This window comes from Apaloderma vittatum, unplaced genomic scaffold (genome assembly GCF_000703405.1).
Source record: "Apaloderma vittatum isolate BGI_N311 unplaced genomic scaffold, ASM70340v1 scaffold16549, whole genome shotgun sequence".
Taxonomy (NCBI): Eukaryota; Metazoa; Chordata; class Aves; order Trogoniformes; family Trogonidae; genus Apaloderma; species Apaloderma vittatum.
Window position 1 is genome coordinate 57,053 of NW_009735951.1, and position 16,115 is coordinate 73,167.

General features: G+C 41.4%; 1 protein-coding gene across 1 annotated transcript in view; it reads left to right on the forward strand.

Moving 5' to 3' along the window:
• Positions 1-13,278, forward strand: part of ARPP21 (cAMP-regulated phosphoprotein, 21kDa) — a 69,188-nt gene extending 55,910 nt beyond the window's left edge. The window contains exons 12-13 of the mRNA XM_009876799.1: positions 11,166-11,317; positions 12,448-13,278. Of these exons, the coding sequence (XP_009875101.1) occupies positions 11,166-11,317; positions 12,448-12,705 (410 nt within the window). The 3' untranslated portion in view covers positions 12,706-13,278. The remainder of the gene's footprint in view (positions 1-11,165; positions 11,318-12,447) is intronic.
• Positions 13,279-16,115: the final 2,837 nt, after the last annotated feature.

Below are 16,115 nucleotides of genomic sequence, written 5' to 3' on the forward strand. Positions count from 1 at the left end.
GAGCCTGGGGAGCTGACAGTTGCCTTTTGGCAAGCGTTGCAAAGCCTTTGCGAAGCCTTCCAGGTTGATTTCAAAATGCCCATTTGTACTGATTTGCTGGCAAATCTCTGATTTGCAGAGACCTGTAGTTAAGACTCATGCTCAGGCAAATGACTCTTGCTATGCCCCCATCCTACCCTTGCAGGTGCTGACAGATAAAAGCAAACATCTCTTTTGCATCAAAGTAGGATTCTCTGTCCACCCGACAATTTTGCAAAGTCCTTAGCAAATTCAGCATGCAAATGTCTCTTTGGGTTATATGTTATATTGGAGATCAGTTGATTTTTCCATTTGCATTTTGAATGGTGAATGTAGCACTTCTTGACACTTCAGTAAGTCTCTTGAAGAGGTCACACCTCAAAAACTTACTTTACAGATGAAAAAAACTAATACACAGAAAGGAGAAGTAATGCACTCTGGGTGTGCTGTGTTCCAGGCAAGCAAAAAGCTATCAGTATTTGTGATATACACAAGGAAAAAATTCTGCTGCTGCCTCTCAAATATACTTTGACCACATACCCAGGCTGATCTTCAGCATTTTGACTGAGCTGCAGGCTCCATATGTTTATGTTCTTCATTGTGCATTTTCCATAGCTCTCTGTGCTTAGCTAGCATCGCTCTCGAGTCCAGACTTTGCAAATACCTTTGACCATGAAGATTTGAAAGTGCAACTTTCCTGGGTTGCAAACTGTTAAGAGTGTGCTGCGTGGCAGCAAATGCTCCGTGGCAGCTGTGCCCCAGTGATTTCTGAGAGCAGATATTGCCCTGGAGAGACCTGCAGCAGACAAAGCAGGAATATGCAGGATCCAGCCGTGCTGGAGCCCACAGAAAATCTGTCGCTAGCGCAAGCAAGGCAGGGTCTGGCACAGTGATACCTTGCCCATGTGTCAGCCAGCTCATCAGAGAGACTTAGGAATGGGTGTGGAAACCAAGCAGTCTCTTCTGAAGGCACCTACGGCCTCTCTCTCCCTTTCCTCTTTCTCTTGCTCTCTTTGGGCCGAGATTTCTTGGCACAGCTGTGCAGGAAAGCTTGCCGCTTGCTGCTGGCTCTGCCCTATCTATTTATTCCTTTTGTGAATATGCAGGGGATTTGTTTCTCCAGTTGGTTTTAGTCTTGTTTTAAAAAAGATCCACAAAACCCTTTTTAGGAAAGGCAAAGGTAGAAGTTTACATCCACCATGCATTCTCCTTTTTTCCTCAATTTAAAAAATGTGGTTCATACTGTTCCGCCCACTCAGTGCAAGAGTTGAAAATACACTTGCCTGTGATATAGAGATAGGCATCCTTTGCAGATTTAGCTGCCTGATTTATCAAAAGAGTTTATGAAACCCTATGAATGAAATATTCTGCAGATTCCTTGGCCAATTAAAACAAAAAAAAATTTAAATTCCTTTGAAATCAGATGGTTTCCCCTTCCCACCAAGGCAACTCAAAAGATGAAACAAAAGTTTTAAATTGCCCGTGGACAATTGAACTGTTTCATTTAAAGTATTTTTTAAATGCAAATCGAACAAAAGTTTTGAAGTCTTAGAAATTGGTAGTATCCTATTTGGAATGTCGAAAGGGAATGTTTTTACTTTTTCAGACATTTTTGTCTTTTACTTTCTTATTCCCTCCTTTGTATGATGAATCATTTGGCCACAGCTGGAGCTAACAAGGCACTGGAGTGACTACCTCTGTAGATACTGCTATTTACCTCCATCTTACCCCACTTTCTAGCTTGCAGGTTCATCAGTGGCTGTTCAAAAGGAGAGCTGAGAAATTATTTGATTATATGTATCGTTGAACTGAATTTTATTGGAGTGAAGCCTCTTTTTCGAGAGGTAGATTGCAACCTGCCTGGTCAAGTTTCTCAGAAGCCTTTTAAAGGATGATAAGAATAAATGTGTCAGCATCTCTCCCACTGGAGATCCCTTCCAAGAGGCTGAGTTCCCTGGCCTCCGTCCAGAATTTTATCTGAGCCTGTAAGTCATTGCTCTGAAGGCAAGAAATTGTCTCGTATGCTTAAAAGTTAAGCAAATGCTTAAGGGCTCTGGCTCTGCTGTGTAGGGGTCAGAGTAATCACTGTGTTTGCAGGCGAGTGCTCCTAATACAGCATAAAGCTGGTTAAAGTTGATTGCTAACCCCAGTAGTCTTTGGATTACGTTCTGCATGGGCGCACTTGGAAAAGATGAGATTTATTTTTTTTGCAGTTGGACCCATATGGGCAGACATATGCTCCATCGAAGTCCTGTTGGCTTCAGTATCATCCTTGCGTCTGTTTGCCTCTAGCTGGAAGCTGTAGCCCATAACTTGCTTTGCCCTTATGTTACAGGTAAATTAACAAGCACAGGTCCTTTTGCTCTGTGATTCCATACGTTAACCTATAGGTATAAGCAGAAGGGATGGGGAGGAGTGCTGTCAGGCGCATCCCTGCTCGGGATGGAGTTTGGTGTATTTCCCAGAGAAGTTCTGTGCCGTTCTGCGGTTTCTCTCTGGGTGAGTTATTTCTCCAGGGTGTTATTTTTTCCATCTCCAGCTATGTTGTCTCTTGAGGAATGGTAGCTGGCGTGGCAGAGGTTCACCCTGGGCCTGCACTTGCAGATGTTTCAGCAATACCAAGAGCTAAGTTATAGATCATAGAGATCAATATGTGGAGGATGAGGAGTTGGTTGGCTCAGACCTGTTGTTACTTATTTGGGGGCAATTGAGAAAATCAAACTAGGGTAATGCAGGGATGAACCTCTTGAAACTCCGTGAAGCTTGCATGGAAAATATGGTCCTGCTGGTTTTATACTTGGTCTTTTTTTTTGGATGACAGTTTTGCCTGGGTGGCTCACTGCCCCACTGCACATCTTACAGATTTGATAACAAAACCAACAGATTTTGCAAAGAATTGTTCTATTGCTGTATTGACTTGACCATGTGTGCTTCCAGCGCCAAGGCTTAAGCCACCTCTTGCTTTGCTTTGCGTTCAGCACAGAGCACTTGTGCACTGTCAGTTTGCGTAGCCCAGCTGATGGTAAATAACTTGGACATTTATTGTTACCTTCTGATGTCTTGAGTCCTGTCACTTACATCTGCAGGTGCTTTTGGCTGGAAATACCAGCTTTTAAGTCTGCTGCCCTTGGAAAGCCAAGGCTTGTCATACTCGATGTGGAAAATAATCATATTGCCACCTGACTCCAGTGAAGAAATTGTGCTGATGCAATCACAAAGAGAAATCTCTCTAGTGGACTTTCTTGAGTTGATGTTACTTGACTCTTTTCATTATTTATACGAACTCTCCTGGGCCGCACTGTGCTGGATACTTGTGCATCCCACAATCTGGAGCTGTCACGTGCCTCACATCCCACTGTTAGAATGAGTGGTTAGGTTAGAACTCAGGGATTGCCACAAAAAAGCTACTATTTGACTTTTTTAGCTCCTCATTTTATCTCCTTCCACTGATACAGATGGAGGGGGGCGTATGCATACCAACAGTTAAATTTGTGCCAATTTTTTTTAATAAGGGTTTGAATTTATACCAGGTGTAGATTTGTTCTTGCAGTCTTCAGCCAAAGCTCTTGATTGTTTTTTTTCCTGAAGATAATAGTAATGAAATAGTAAATCACATGCTTAATTTCTTCACAGTTCACTATAAATCCTAGCGTTAAAAAAAGTGCAGTTTTTCTCCAAGAATGTGTGGACAGTTTGTCTTTGAACTCAGCAGAATCCTGATGTTATGTAGTTATTCCAAATGAAAGCTCTCTGTAATGTTTTGCTGGCAAGAGCTTCTCTCCAAAGTCATCAAGCCTCTTCACGTGACTCCATGGATTAACTTAATTCAAAAGCATAAAATACTTCCCTCCTCTCTCTCTCACCTGTGTCATTTGCTGACTGAGTGACTTTTTTTTTTTTTTTGATCTCCAATAAAATACAGAAGACTCAGATTACCAAAGCAGCTGCACATGCTTACTCTGGGTTAATACATTTAAGTCAGACTCCAGGGTCTGGATAAGGGCCAAGATCCCGGATCAGCTGCTTTACTGGAATTATGCCTCTGTAACGGAGCCCTGCATTATTGTGTTGCAATTATTTTGGCTTGCAGCTGGCTGTTCTGTCTATATTTTTACTGAAGCCAGATAAAAGGATTTTGTCTTAAAAATAGAATTTTCTTTTCTGAATCCCACAGAGGCTTTGAGTGACATACTGTGGCTGTAAGAGGCCCACTCCTCCCCATTTATCTTCAGGTTTATCTTCAAGGAGAAGAGCAAATAATTTCTCTGATAGTTTTGAAGAACAGGAACAGTGCTAAACAGTCTCAAAACTTAAAAGTATATTGAAAAGGGAATAAAAGGCTGGTTAAATGTCAGATAATAACAGGGGTTTAGCTTCTCAGCAAGAACAGGTTTATTTTCAGCATCAAGCCACTTTCCAATAGCAAGCTGTTCTTAAAGCTCTCCCTATAATTTGGAAATCCTTTGTGGAGATAAGTAAAGAATAGATTCAGATTTCAAACTGAAGACGAATGTTTCCCCAACCTCGTATCTCCTCTATTTGTATCCATTCAAGCTCTTTTTGATGCCTATTTATGCACATTTCTTGTCAAATAGCAGCACTCTCAGGTTCTCTGGTTGATAGCAAAAAGTAAACTGAATGCAATCATTTATCTCTGAACTGTTCAACTGTGCCCTTCTTCATGTTCTTGTTAATAATGCCAGGTCTCCCAGGAGCGCTCGCACGCAATTTTATCACAGAATCTTTTTGTCTGACCTTACCTGCTGTTCCGCTGGAACATAGGAAGGGGAAAAAAAGCCAAAATGCCAGCCTGCCTTAATTAAAATTTTAGTCTCAGAAGATGTTACAGTGTGTGATTTCATTAGGTACATAATGGAAGTATTTAATCACACCTCTTGCTTGTCCGGGACTTTTTACTGGGTAGGGAGGTCACTGAGTTTTAAAACCACTCTTTTAAAGTGTGGAAAAGTAACTCAGGGGTGGTTCTGCAAGTGATTTATAAATGTGTTGTATCCTTGATTTTGTGCATTTGCCCTAAAGGTAGTTGCTCAGTTGATGAAGTAGAAGACTCTAAATAACAGTTTGATGCTCTTTGTGAAAACATTTTCCCCCCACGGGACAGCAAGCATGCTTATAGTTTTATTTAAAAGACAGTGCTATAGCTTGACTCCAGCAGTTGGAACTTGGCATCATAGCAAAAGGGTAGAAGGTGGCTTAATGGATATTTCTTCGATGTGTAAGAAGCTTTAAGTGTCCTGTGTGATACGCAGTGCTGCTTCCATGATTTCTCATCGGCACAATCTAAACCACTGTAACAGAGGGCTTCTTGTTGTGTTCTTCCCCTAATTTTTTTTTTCCCATTTTGTTAGCAGCCAGGAGGTGTCCCCAGGTGGCTTTCTTGTCGCAAGTAGCACCTGAAACCATCGATACTTAGGGTTTCTTCAGCCCCTGGGATTGCGAAACGAGGAAAAAGAGGATTTCGTGTAACTTTTGAATAAATGAAGAGGGCAAGGAGTGGCAGTTCACCTGGGTAAGACAGGTCCTGCTCTAGCAGTTGGACAGAACCAGCCAAGGGGAGGATTTCATTCAGACCTGATACCAACAAAAAATCTTGTTTATCACGGTATTTTCATCAGCAGTTTTTGCCGAATCTAACAGATAGGTCGCTCTGAAATGATACAAAATTGCAGCGAATGTCCAGATCCGATTTCTTCTTCTGAAGATGGTTGAAGGTATTTTTATGCTGTCGATTTTGTGGGATTTATAGCTTTGTAAACCAGAGAGAGAAAGAGGAGTGGGGGAGGCAGACAAAGCTGTCTTCTAAACAATATTTTTTAAATCTCTATTTTGATAATATATCTCCCTGGCTTATATCTCCGACGCATATACATCTTGATGAGTTTCTTAATGCAGCTGAATACAGCTCTTTCTTTGTAGGTCTGCCAGCAAATGCAGTTGTCGAGCTGTTACCAGGTTTGAGAAGCATGAATGTGCAAAGCTACGGCCAATTTAGGGACCAGGGAGCTACAATTCCAGCAGCAATTATGTGTTGAGACTCTTACGTTCGAAATCCTGCAGCTCTGCAGAGAATTATTCGAGTCGCTGTCATTGCAATGAGTTTAAGAATATATTTACTGTATTATGTGTTCTCAGTGAATGTAGCTGGAGGGCCATTAGCTAAAAAACATTCTGATCTCTCACAACTGGAAAAGATTGATGTCGTTAGTTTCAAATTCTGAAAACAAAACCGGTGTAATGCCCTGTGCTTTGCCCTGCGAGCTGTGCTGCCAAAGCAGGATGTGCTATTACATGAAAAAATGAAAGAAGCCAAACACATACAAAATTTGAAAATCAAATATTATAATTGCATGTTCTTATATTTTGAAGGGAAAGGGATGGATTTTAGCTTTAAGCTACAACATATTTGTCCTTCTAGTTCACAGGGTATCCAGTTCACACCCATAAATTATCTGTGATGTCCTGAAGTGGAACACAAAGCCTGAATTTCTTACTGGGTCAAGACATTTTTATTGCAGAGAGAAAGCAGACACAGTAGGAATGGATTGGTCAACCACGGCAGATTAGGTTTGCAGCATGCCTTGGATTTTAGATCCGAAATTAAACTAAAAAAAATATTTATGAAAGGATTTGAATTCCAGCTGTACAAGTTGCAGTTTTAAATCATCACACTCACACAGAAAGTGACACACCAGCCAGGAGACATCAATCAATGTGTCTTCTGTGGGAGTCTTCCAAATTGCAGACACTTTGGTGTGAGGCTAAAATCAAAAGTGGCTTAAATGAATAGCTTAATTTTACATTTTCCATGAGACTTTCAGTGGTGAAACTGGTCAAAAAATGATCAACTGCATAATGAAATAAAAAACCCAAAAAATTATTTCCTCAGCAGCCACCCAAATCTAATGTATATGGGGAGATTTTGTGGCTAGTAGTGGTGATATTTATGCAGAAGATGAAACTTTGGGTTGCACTCCAGTACTTAAGCATCTCACGCAGGGTAAGGAGGGGTGCATGCCTGAATTGCAGTTTTCAAATGACATCTTTTTCTGCTCTGATGAGTAATTTGTCATGGGCACTGTAAGTTTCTGTGATTGCAGAGCAGAAGCTACATCCAGCCACTTTAATACTGCACCCATAACATTATAAAAAAGGGAAACCTATGCTTCCCTTTGTGAGAATAGATACTAATCCTTATGCTTCAGCCTACAAAAACTACTGAGTGCTGCTCCAGCCAGGGCAAAATAAACTAAAATAGGCCAGAAATAGCTCTTTGACCATTATTCACAAGTGAACTCTCCACCTGTGGAACGAGTTGGGTGGCATTGCCAGGGTGTGATCAGAGGGAGGAGACGCTGGAACAAGGATCATGTCTCCAATGCAGAAGATTAGTCCTTTTCCTTGGAAGGCAGGAAGAGTAATAAGAGCTAACCAGCTTATGTCTTCATAAGTATTTTGTGGTTTGGAACCTGTCATTTAATGCTCTGAATAACGCTGGACGCAGGGGACACTCTTATCATATCTGTATTCCCGGAACTTATTAAACTAATGAATATCTTGTAGCAAGCTGCCCATCCTTATTTTAGAGGTTTCAGGTGATAGTGAACGTTCTTCCTTTCTGAGTAAATTACCCCTTTGTTGTTACAGGATCTGGTTGAAACTTTGAATTTTGTTTCTAGTCTGAAGAGTTCTAGGTTTATCTTCTGAACGTGTATTTTTATTATACCGTTTTCTGTTCTGTTAAAGAACTATCTACCACCAGCAGATACGTCTTCATCTTTTGAATAAACTGAGCAGATAGAGCGGTGAAACAAACCCTCCAAATATGGATGCACCGTTCCTGAAGGATGTACGCCAAGGAAAGCAGAGCACCAAACATGCTTTAATTACAGCCCTGGGTGACGTTACGGGCAGAGGTGTAAGACCACTGTGTTTTGTCTTTTGAGCTCCGTAGCCTCATTAAGGAATTAAAACATTTGTGAATCTTTCCTACAGTCTTTATACCCCTGGGATGTTTAAGTTAGCTGACTGTCGGCGTGGTGATACGCGCTGCGAAGGTTCAGAGAATTACCTTGATAGTATGACGGCCTCTTCCATTTCGACTGCAATCCAAGGCTCATTTTTCCTCTGAGGCATTCATTGAAATTCCATGCACGATTTGTTCCTCTGGTTGTTTAACAATGTCTCTCATGTTTGCCCTGATTTAAAAAATCCTCCTTTGTAGCAGAGATACCATAGAGCAGGATGATATAATTGCAGTAAAGAGGCCCTGGAGCTTGCAGTAATAAGATGGTTCATCTGATGTGTGCTGCCATTAGAAAATAACCCACGTATGTATGTTCTCAGGGGACAGTAAAGAGACTTTTAAGGATTACACTTTATGTAGTGTGAAAGCTAATGAGCAAAAGAGCGAGTATGAGGAAAACTCTTGCGGCAGAAAGCGTGGTGCTGCTTCCGGACACCTGTGTAGCTCCAAACCATCCATTCCTGCGCCTGAAGGCACAGCTTTTCATGCACCACAGTCGGGTCCCAAGGTTTTTGTGAACACTATGTTGTTTTCGTTGCACAGAAACCAGATAGCCCATCAAAAGCACAGCAGAGCTGAGGACTGAAACTGCTGTGTGTGTACAAAATAAGTCATTCTCGGAATAGCAATCTCTGATAGTACCCTAAAAATAATAATAAAAAAAAAATTTAAAAAAAGGATTTGCTGAAACAATATTATTTCGTGAACATTGCTGAAAGGTTGATCTGTTAAGGCTATCATTTTTGCAGAGTCTTGGGTTCTCCCATCTCTTCCTTTCCTTGCCAGTGCACAAATATACAAAGGCACCAACACCCAGAAACACCAAAGGATCTGTTTCCAATGTTGCGTGGTGTGGAGAGTCAGAGTTGCAGAATTTGGGCTGCAGAGGTAGGAAATGCAGAGCAGCTGGTTTCTGATATAAACAACTTCTTGTTCAAATGGGTATCCCCTCAGAGTTCCATTTCCTTCCCCTTGTGTTTGTGCTGAAACACAAGTCGACAAGCAGAACGGAATCGGGGTGCTTTGTTTAATCACAGCATTTTCCTCTGGCTTATAAATCTTGCTTTAGGTAAACTAATTCACCTGTACCCCCTCTGCACCATTGGAATGTGTTTTGGTACCTTGTCAGGTTTTTATGTCCAATGGGGTAGATGAGCTCACATCTTTCCTCATATATTTAATGTAGTAAAGGGTCAGGCTTTGCTCTCAAGTATGGTGAAGTGGCTTCACCTGAGCTGCAGACCCTCAAAGAGGATGCTGGGTTTTGACCAAATGCTGTACTGGAGTTCTTCAGCAAGGTCTGACATCCTCAGCTCTTGACCTGTCCCCTTTTTTTATTCCTGCACCTGAAATGTGGAGCAGTTGTGCCATGTATATGCCGTATGTTCAAACCTACAGCCGTCTGACTGAAGTAATGGTAATGTAATTATATTTACTAAGAGAGAACAAAAGGGCTTCTTTTCACTTGACCTTGGTGGTGTCTGTCTCTGCAGAGGACCAGTCCACCACCCTGTGCCAGTGAGTCCAGATCCGACGTTTGTTTGCATTCACCGGCTTAGCATCACTTGATCCCTGGTCCACCATCAATTTGTCGTTCATTACAACATTTGGGAGTTACTTTGACAACCGCAGGTGACATGAAGTGAATTAATCTGTTGCTGCTTCCACTGTCAATTGACTCCCCTCTGCTTAAACTTCCAGTTTTGCAAATGGCAGAATAGCGGTGCTCAATTTTTTATTTCTGTCCTTTCTTCCAACTCCCCCAGCAACTGGTATACAGCAGCAGAAGAGGGCTTGCAATTTTGTTATTGCTGTATAAGCCTTCTGTGAGCTTGGTTAGAGCACTTCTGATGTTGGTAATTTTTGTGACTAAAAAAACATGTTGACACTGTGTTTGCATGTAGGAAAAGAGCAAATTTGAATGTATAATAATCTGGTGCATTTGGGAGATGTTTGATGCCATATCCTAGCCGAGTTAATCATTCACGGAGTTAATTTTTTTATTATTATTATTTTGCTCAGTTGACTGGAGACATTAATCTCATATCTGTGGAAAGGCATCTTTAATGCCAAAAAGTTGATCAGAGATACTCAACATTTCTCTGGCATCAGAAAAGATTTTGAAGGAAAGCTACCAGCTGACAATAGACCAGCAGAAACAGAGACATTCATAACTTTTATTTTTCTTACATAATGAAGAAATACCCAGGTGATGATTTCCAATTCATGAAGTATATTGAACCGTGTACTGTGTTCATGAATATAAATTGAGCAGACGTGACACACATTTTTTTCATATCAAAATAACACAGCGTTGCTGCTTCTGATAATTCTTCTTGGCCTGAAATATGCTTATTCTGAGAACATCACTGCAGAGTTCATAGCGCACTGCATAACTGCGCGTTAAAGAATACAAGTGCTAAAGGCCACAGGATGTCTTAAGGACAAATTATTTAGAGCTGCCTATTTCTCAGTTAGTCCTAGCGGAGCCATCCCAGAGAGAAACCTGCAGTGTTGTGGTGTCTTTGCGCACAGATCCATCCCGTCGCAGGTTGAAACAGAAGCAGCAGCTCGGGTGTGAGCAGAGTTCCCACCAAGCAGTGGGGAGGACCAGACACTCCCACGTTTATGATTTTCCTCTTTTTTGCCAAAGATGAAACTAGTAGGGTGGAATATGACCTTTAATGTGCTCTAATTGTATAAAAGCCTTGCAATTAGGAGCCAGAGTGTATGCGGATGTTCTTGATTAAATAAAGCCACCTCTGTTTGCATCGTGCTAGGGAGCTGCATGACAACAAAAGGTGAAAGGGTAAAATGAGAAACGTGACCTGAAAGAAAACTGCCAGATGAGACCACGAAGGCCAAATACTGGTGTCCTCAAAGCTGGTGGGAGTTTTGCCTCTGAGGAAGTAGCCAGAAGCTGGTAGCTGCTGTGTCTGCCGACTCACAGCTTATTCCCCTTCAATATTCATTTCCAGTAACAGTTCTCTAGAAACAGATCAACAAACATGGGGAGATAACGATGAGGTCATTTGCCATTCCTTGGAACAGCTTTGGTTTTTGCAAGCAAAGGAAGCAGTTGAGGTTTTCTTTCTTCTTCCAGGTTACCAGCCGGTCCTGCCCAACCAGCAGCAGGGGTTCCAGGGTCTCATGGGAATGCAGCAGCCTCCCCAAAGCCAGAACCTGATGAATAATCAACAGGGAAATCAGGTCCAAGGCATGATGGTGCAGTATCCAGCCATGTCGTCTTATCAGGTACTTGGGAGAGCTGTAAAGGAAGACTTAATTTAATTAGGGGGTTTGTTTGTTTGTTTTTTAGTGCAGGATGGTCTTTATGACTTCATTAGGACAGAGTGTGGCAGGCATCCTGATAAATACGCTTTCTAAATCAAATTGGTTTCTTTGCTTCCTGTTTATGTATTCTTCGTACTCCTGATTTCCATTCTGAATTGACAATACTTAACTGTTTATTACAGCCTGCAGTGCTGGTGAAATGCTGGAAAGGGTGAAAGAATTATGCTTCTTCCTGTGAAGAAAATGAATTAAAAAAAGTAAAGGACAGAACATTGTTCATTCTTCATTTTTTTTGCTGGTACAATATTGTTTCCTGTAATGAAGTTGAGGGCTTTGCCTGATCCAGTTAAAAATTACTCATCTATGGAGACTCCTGCCAAGGATCTCATCATGCCTTCTGTAACAAGCTGTAGCCAGATAGATTTTTATTTTTTTTTTTTTATTGTTGTTCATCAGCTTTTTGGGGAGAAGAAAGGCAGTGACTTGATTTTTTATCAAGTCATAAGTTACCCAGATTTATTTCCCCAACTTTATACCTCGTTTCTGTGAGATATGTCAGGAGCCTGCAAGAGGGGACCTGTGCTTATGTTTCCTGCTGGTCCCTCTGGAAAGTTGAGAAACTAAATGACATCTAACTCATTTTAATAGATTGCACTGATTGAGCAATTCACCTTTTCCCTCAGCTTCTCTGAAAACAGAGCAGCAGCAACCCGGATGGAAATGGGGGAATTGCTTGTGGGTAAATTTTTTCCCCTTACATCTTCAGAATTGCTATATTGAAAATGTATTTTAAAGGTTAATGATCAAATTTAAATGTTTAGGCCTTTCAGATGGCCTAGATATATACCAGAGTTGAGTCTTCTGTTTGCACTGATCCCAGAAATTTATATTCAGCCAGAGCATGGTAGAGCTACTTACTAAACCCAGGAGCAGAGGGATTCCACAGGGATGAGAACAGTTCTGAGCAGCAGAGAATGACATATTTTGGCAGAACCCATTGTATATTCAAATTCAGCTAGAGGGAAGATACTCAGGACTTACTTTAATTTGTTTGGTAATTGCTTTTTTTTGCTTTTTTTTTCCTTACCTAGGTGCCAATGACCCAGGGTTCTCAAGGTTTGCCGCAACAATCATATCAACAACCGATCATGCTACCTAATCAATCAGGTCAAGGAACACTTACAGCCACTGGAATGCCTGTCTACTGTAATGTCATACCTCCTGCCCCACAGAACAACCTACGGTTGATCCCTCCACACTGCCCCTCCAATAACGTCCCGGTTATTTCTGCCAGCTGCAGGACAAACTGTGCGAGCATGAACAGCGCGGGGTGGCAGGTCAAGTACTGACACCGCGGCTTTAGCGCGGATATGCGAGGATAGAGGTGCATTATTTGACAAATAACTTATGGCCTTCAAACAGAAGAGGAGCGCAACGGGGAATGATCAGTTGAGGACATACGTACTGACTATGCTCAAGTGATTTGCTGCTGGAAAAATCTGTAAAAAAAGTAAAATGAAAATAAAATAACTTTTGAAAAAAAATAATGTTTGCTGGTTAATGGTGCATATTTCTGTCATGTCTGCTAGGTATGCCTTTATAGCTTAGCTAGTGACATGAATTCATTGAGGTAAGATTTTTTCCTACCACTGAACACCACTGTGTAGATTGTAATATCCCCAATTCGGATTAGTTTTGTACTTTGTGTTGAGTTTGTGAAGCTAAAAGTATTTAAAAATATAACAAAAATCACATTGTACCAAAGCTGTAACGGAAATGAAGAAAAAACGAAAATGAAAAATAAATACTGAATGGAAGGAATAATTTATATACACTATAGAGTTTTTTATGGATATATACTGTATTGTAGTGCTTAATCACAATAAAGCTATTTGACCTCATGGAGAAAGGTCATGTTTCTACCACCTGCTTGGCCTCCTCTGTTGTTTCTGAGCGTTCAGTGAATGATGGTCTTAAACTAAGCCTGTGCTTTTCCAACCCCCAGGACCAGTAATGTCACAAACACCATTTGCACAGCTGCAGGCCTCTGTCTTCTAGTGTATACTTGCTCAAGAGACCAACCAGCAGCAGAAGATGTAGATGTCCCATGATATCCCACCCACTGGCTGGAATTGCTGCTGAGGTAGCAGCCATAGCACCCAGCAGTTACTCTGCTCTGTAGAGATGCTCTACCCAACTATTGCCGTTCCAGCTCTAAAGCTATTTTGCAACAAGATGATGACAGGAACCCAAGAATCTTGTCCGTTGTGTTCAAGTAGTGGGGATGAACAGTATGTTTGGGTTTTTGTCTCTTAAAACATGCAGCTTGGTGGTTTGTCAGAAATTTTTAGAACCTTTTTTTTTTTCCCATTCTGTTTCTTGTTATTTTGTCCATGTTCACTCAGATTCCCAGCTTGTTCTGATAAATTATTCTTCATTCATAAATGCTGCATGGAGTTCCTCATTCTGCTTCAGTGATGACAACATTCAAGTAGCAAATGTGTTTACCCGAGAAAAGTCTGTGCTGCTTTTCACTTCAGCGGCATTTTTGATCACTTCTGAACACCTTTAAAATAGGCAATTGAGGCCCCTGGAATTGTGCATCATGAAAAAGCCTGAGATCCTTCTGTGCGTAAAATCTGCGTGTGTCATACTACGATTTAGGTGCACTCAAGATAATAGTAGTCTATGATGCCCTCGACCATTGTTACTCAGAATGTGAAACTGCTTTTTCTTTTTTCCCTTTAAGAGAGGTAGCATTTCCTCCACACATTTCAGCTGTTGAAGCACAAACTGGAAGGGCTACAACCTATATTTAAACATTTCTTCTTCTGTACAATAACCAGATATTTTTTAGGCTTCAGTCTTTTATTTATGTATGGGTCTTAAAGGGTGGAATTTCTACTGAAGCCAGTCCGATGAGATGATAAGAAAGCCAAATACTGAATTTTATGTAGTATAATCACGATTCATTTACCAAGGGACAATTGAGAACACGAGCAGGTAGGTAAACACAATTCACTCTTCAATTAGGGATGAAATGCCATGGGAGAACATACTGATTGATTTTCTTTTTTTCCTATTTTTCTCCCTTTTGAGGTACCTCATTTGAATTTTGCCTGTGACCCTGAGCTCTCATTTCAGGTGCCCTGCTTCATATGGCTTATTTCCTTTTAATGTTTTATATACTATGGAGGTTTTTCTCTTAGCATTACTGTAATTGCACATAATTGGGTTTGCTGCTGCTGAGCAACTTGACGGCAGAAGGGATGGTTGTTCTTCTCTGTCAAAGCTCCAGAGTCCAGCAGGAAGGACCCGCAAGGATGGGATCCCTGACTTGTGGCAGCAGCACCTGCCTGCACCTTCCTGTTTAAACAAGATTTTAGCTTTTTAGGTAAAATTGAGCAGTTTTGGGAGGAGGCAAGAGCCACCCAGCCCAAAATGGTCTACATCCTCTGATTGTCTTGCTCTCCACAGGGTTGGAATCTCCTTAGGCATGTGAGGAAACGGAATTTGATCTCCCTCAGCTGTGGAGAATGCCCTAATTTATTAAGGTATCATATCCATGGGGGAGACACCTCATGTGGTGCTGCACTTACTTGCTTTGTGCTGGAAGAACTTATATTTGAAGATGAGTAATTCTGTTTCTACATCAAGTGGAGCACAAAAATTATTCTCTAATTTTACTTTTTCAAACCGTACAGTATTGTTAAGTCTTTCTCCTAAACTTTTTGTTCATTAATAAAAACATTCTGAGATGGGTTACTTAGCAGCCTTCTGCTATTAAACCAGAGATGTTTCAGCATTGTCGGAAGGTGAGTAGGAGGAGGAAAAGGAAAAAAAGAAGTGACCTGCAAATGCGTGTAACCAAAATGGGCAGGTGAAGCTCAGCACTTTTTTCCTCAGTCCTTTGAAATATTTTGTAGGTGATCCCCGTTAAGAGGAGCGCTCTGAGAATGACCTGGCCAAACTTAGCTCAAGGAACTTGGCGATCGGTCACCTCAGATTCAAGAGTCCAGCTCATAGCAGTGCAGTGCTTTAGAGGACCTGCTCCTTCTCTGTGGGTTGCTCTGTCACCGTGGACTTGTTTTTCTTTGGTCTTCTCATGGGATTCAGCCGGCTCAGGCAGCTTTGGTGGTTTTATATTGCTTTCTCCTTCTTTTTCATACTCTGGAATGGATGGAACGTTCTCCCAAGGCTCCTTACATATTTAATTTGCTGCTGGGTTTCTTTTAATTTATGTTGCACTGAGGAACTGAAGAGGCATATCCTGAATGAAGCTGACTGCATCAGATGACACCAGTCAGCCTTTTGGGATGGGCCTGATTGGTCTCTAATTTGCAGAGGTGGTAAGTCCTAAGGAAAGCCAGATGCCATTTGCTTTTGTTTTGCCCTTTGTACTGCCCAAGAAGTCTGTGATTTCCTCCTAAAAATGTATTTCCTCGTGTTTCTATTTAGCTCTGTGTGAACAGCTTCTTGTACTGAAGGCAGATCATGTAAATTACCCCAGCAGCAAGAAATGGCAACCTGCTGGGAGGCTGTGGCCCCATGGACATCTGTCTTAGAATCCTAGAATCATTGAGGTTGGAGAAGACCTTTGAGATCATTGTGTCCAACTGTTGACTTAGCGATGTCAGGTCTACCACTAAGCCACACCCCTGAGCATCTCATCTACATGTCTTTTAAATACCTCCAGCGTTTCAATGCGACTTTTTTCACTGCCGTTCCCAAAATGCACTGCTCAGTGTCCTTTGAGCTA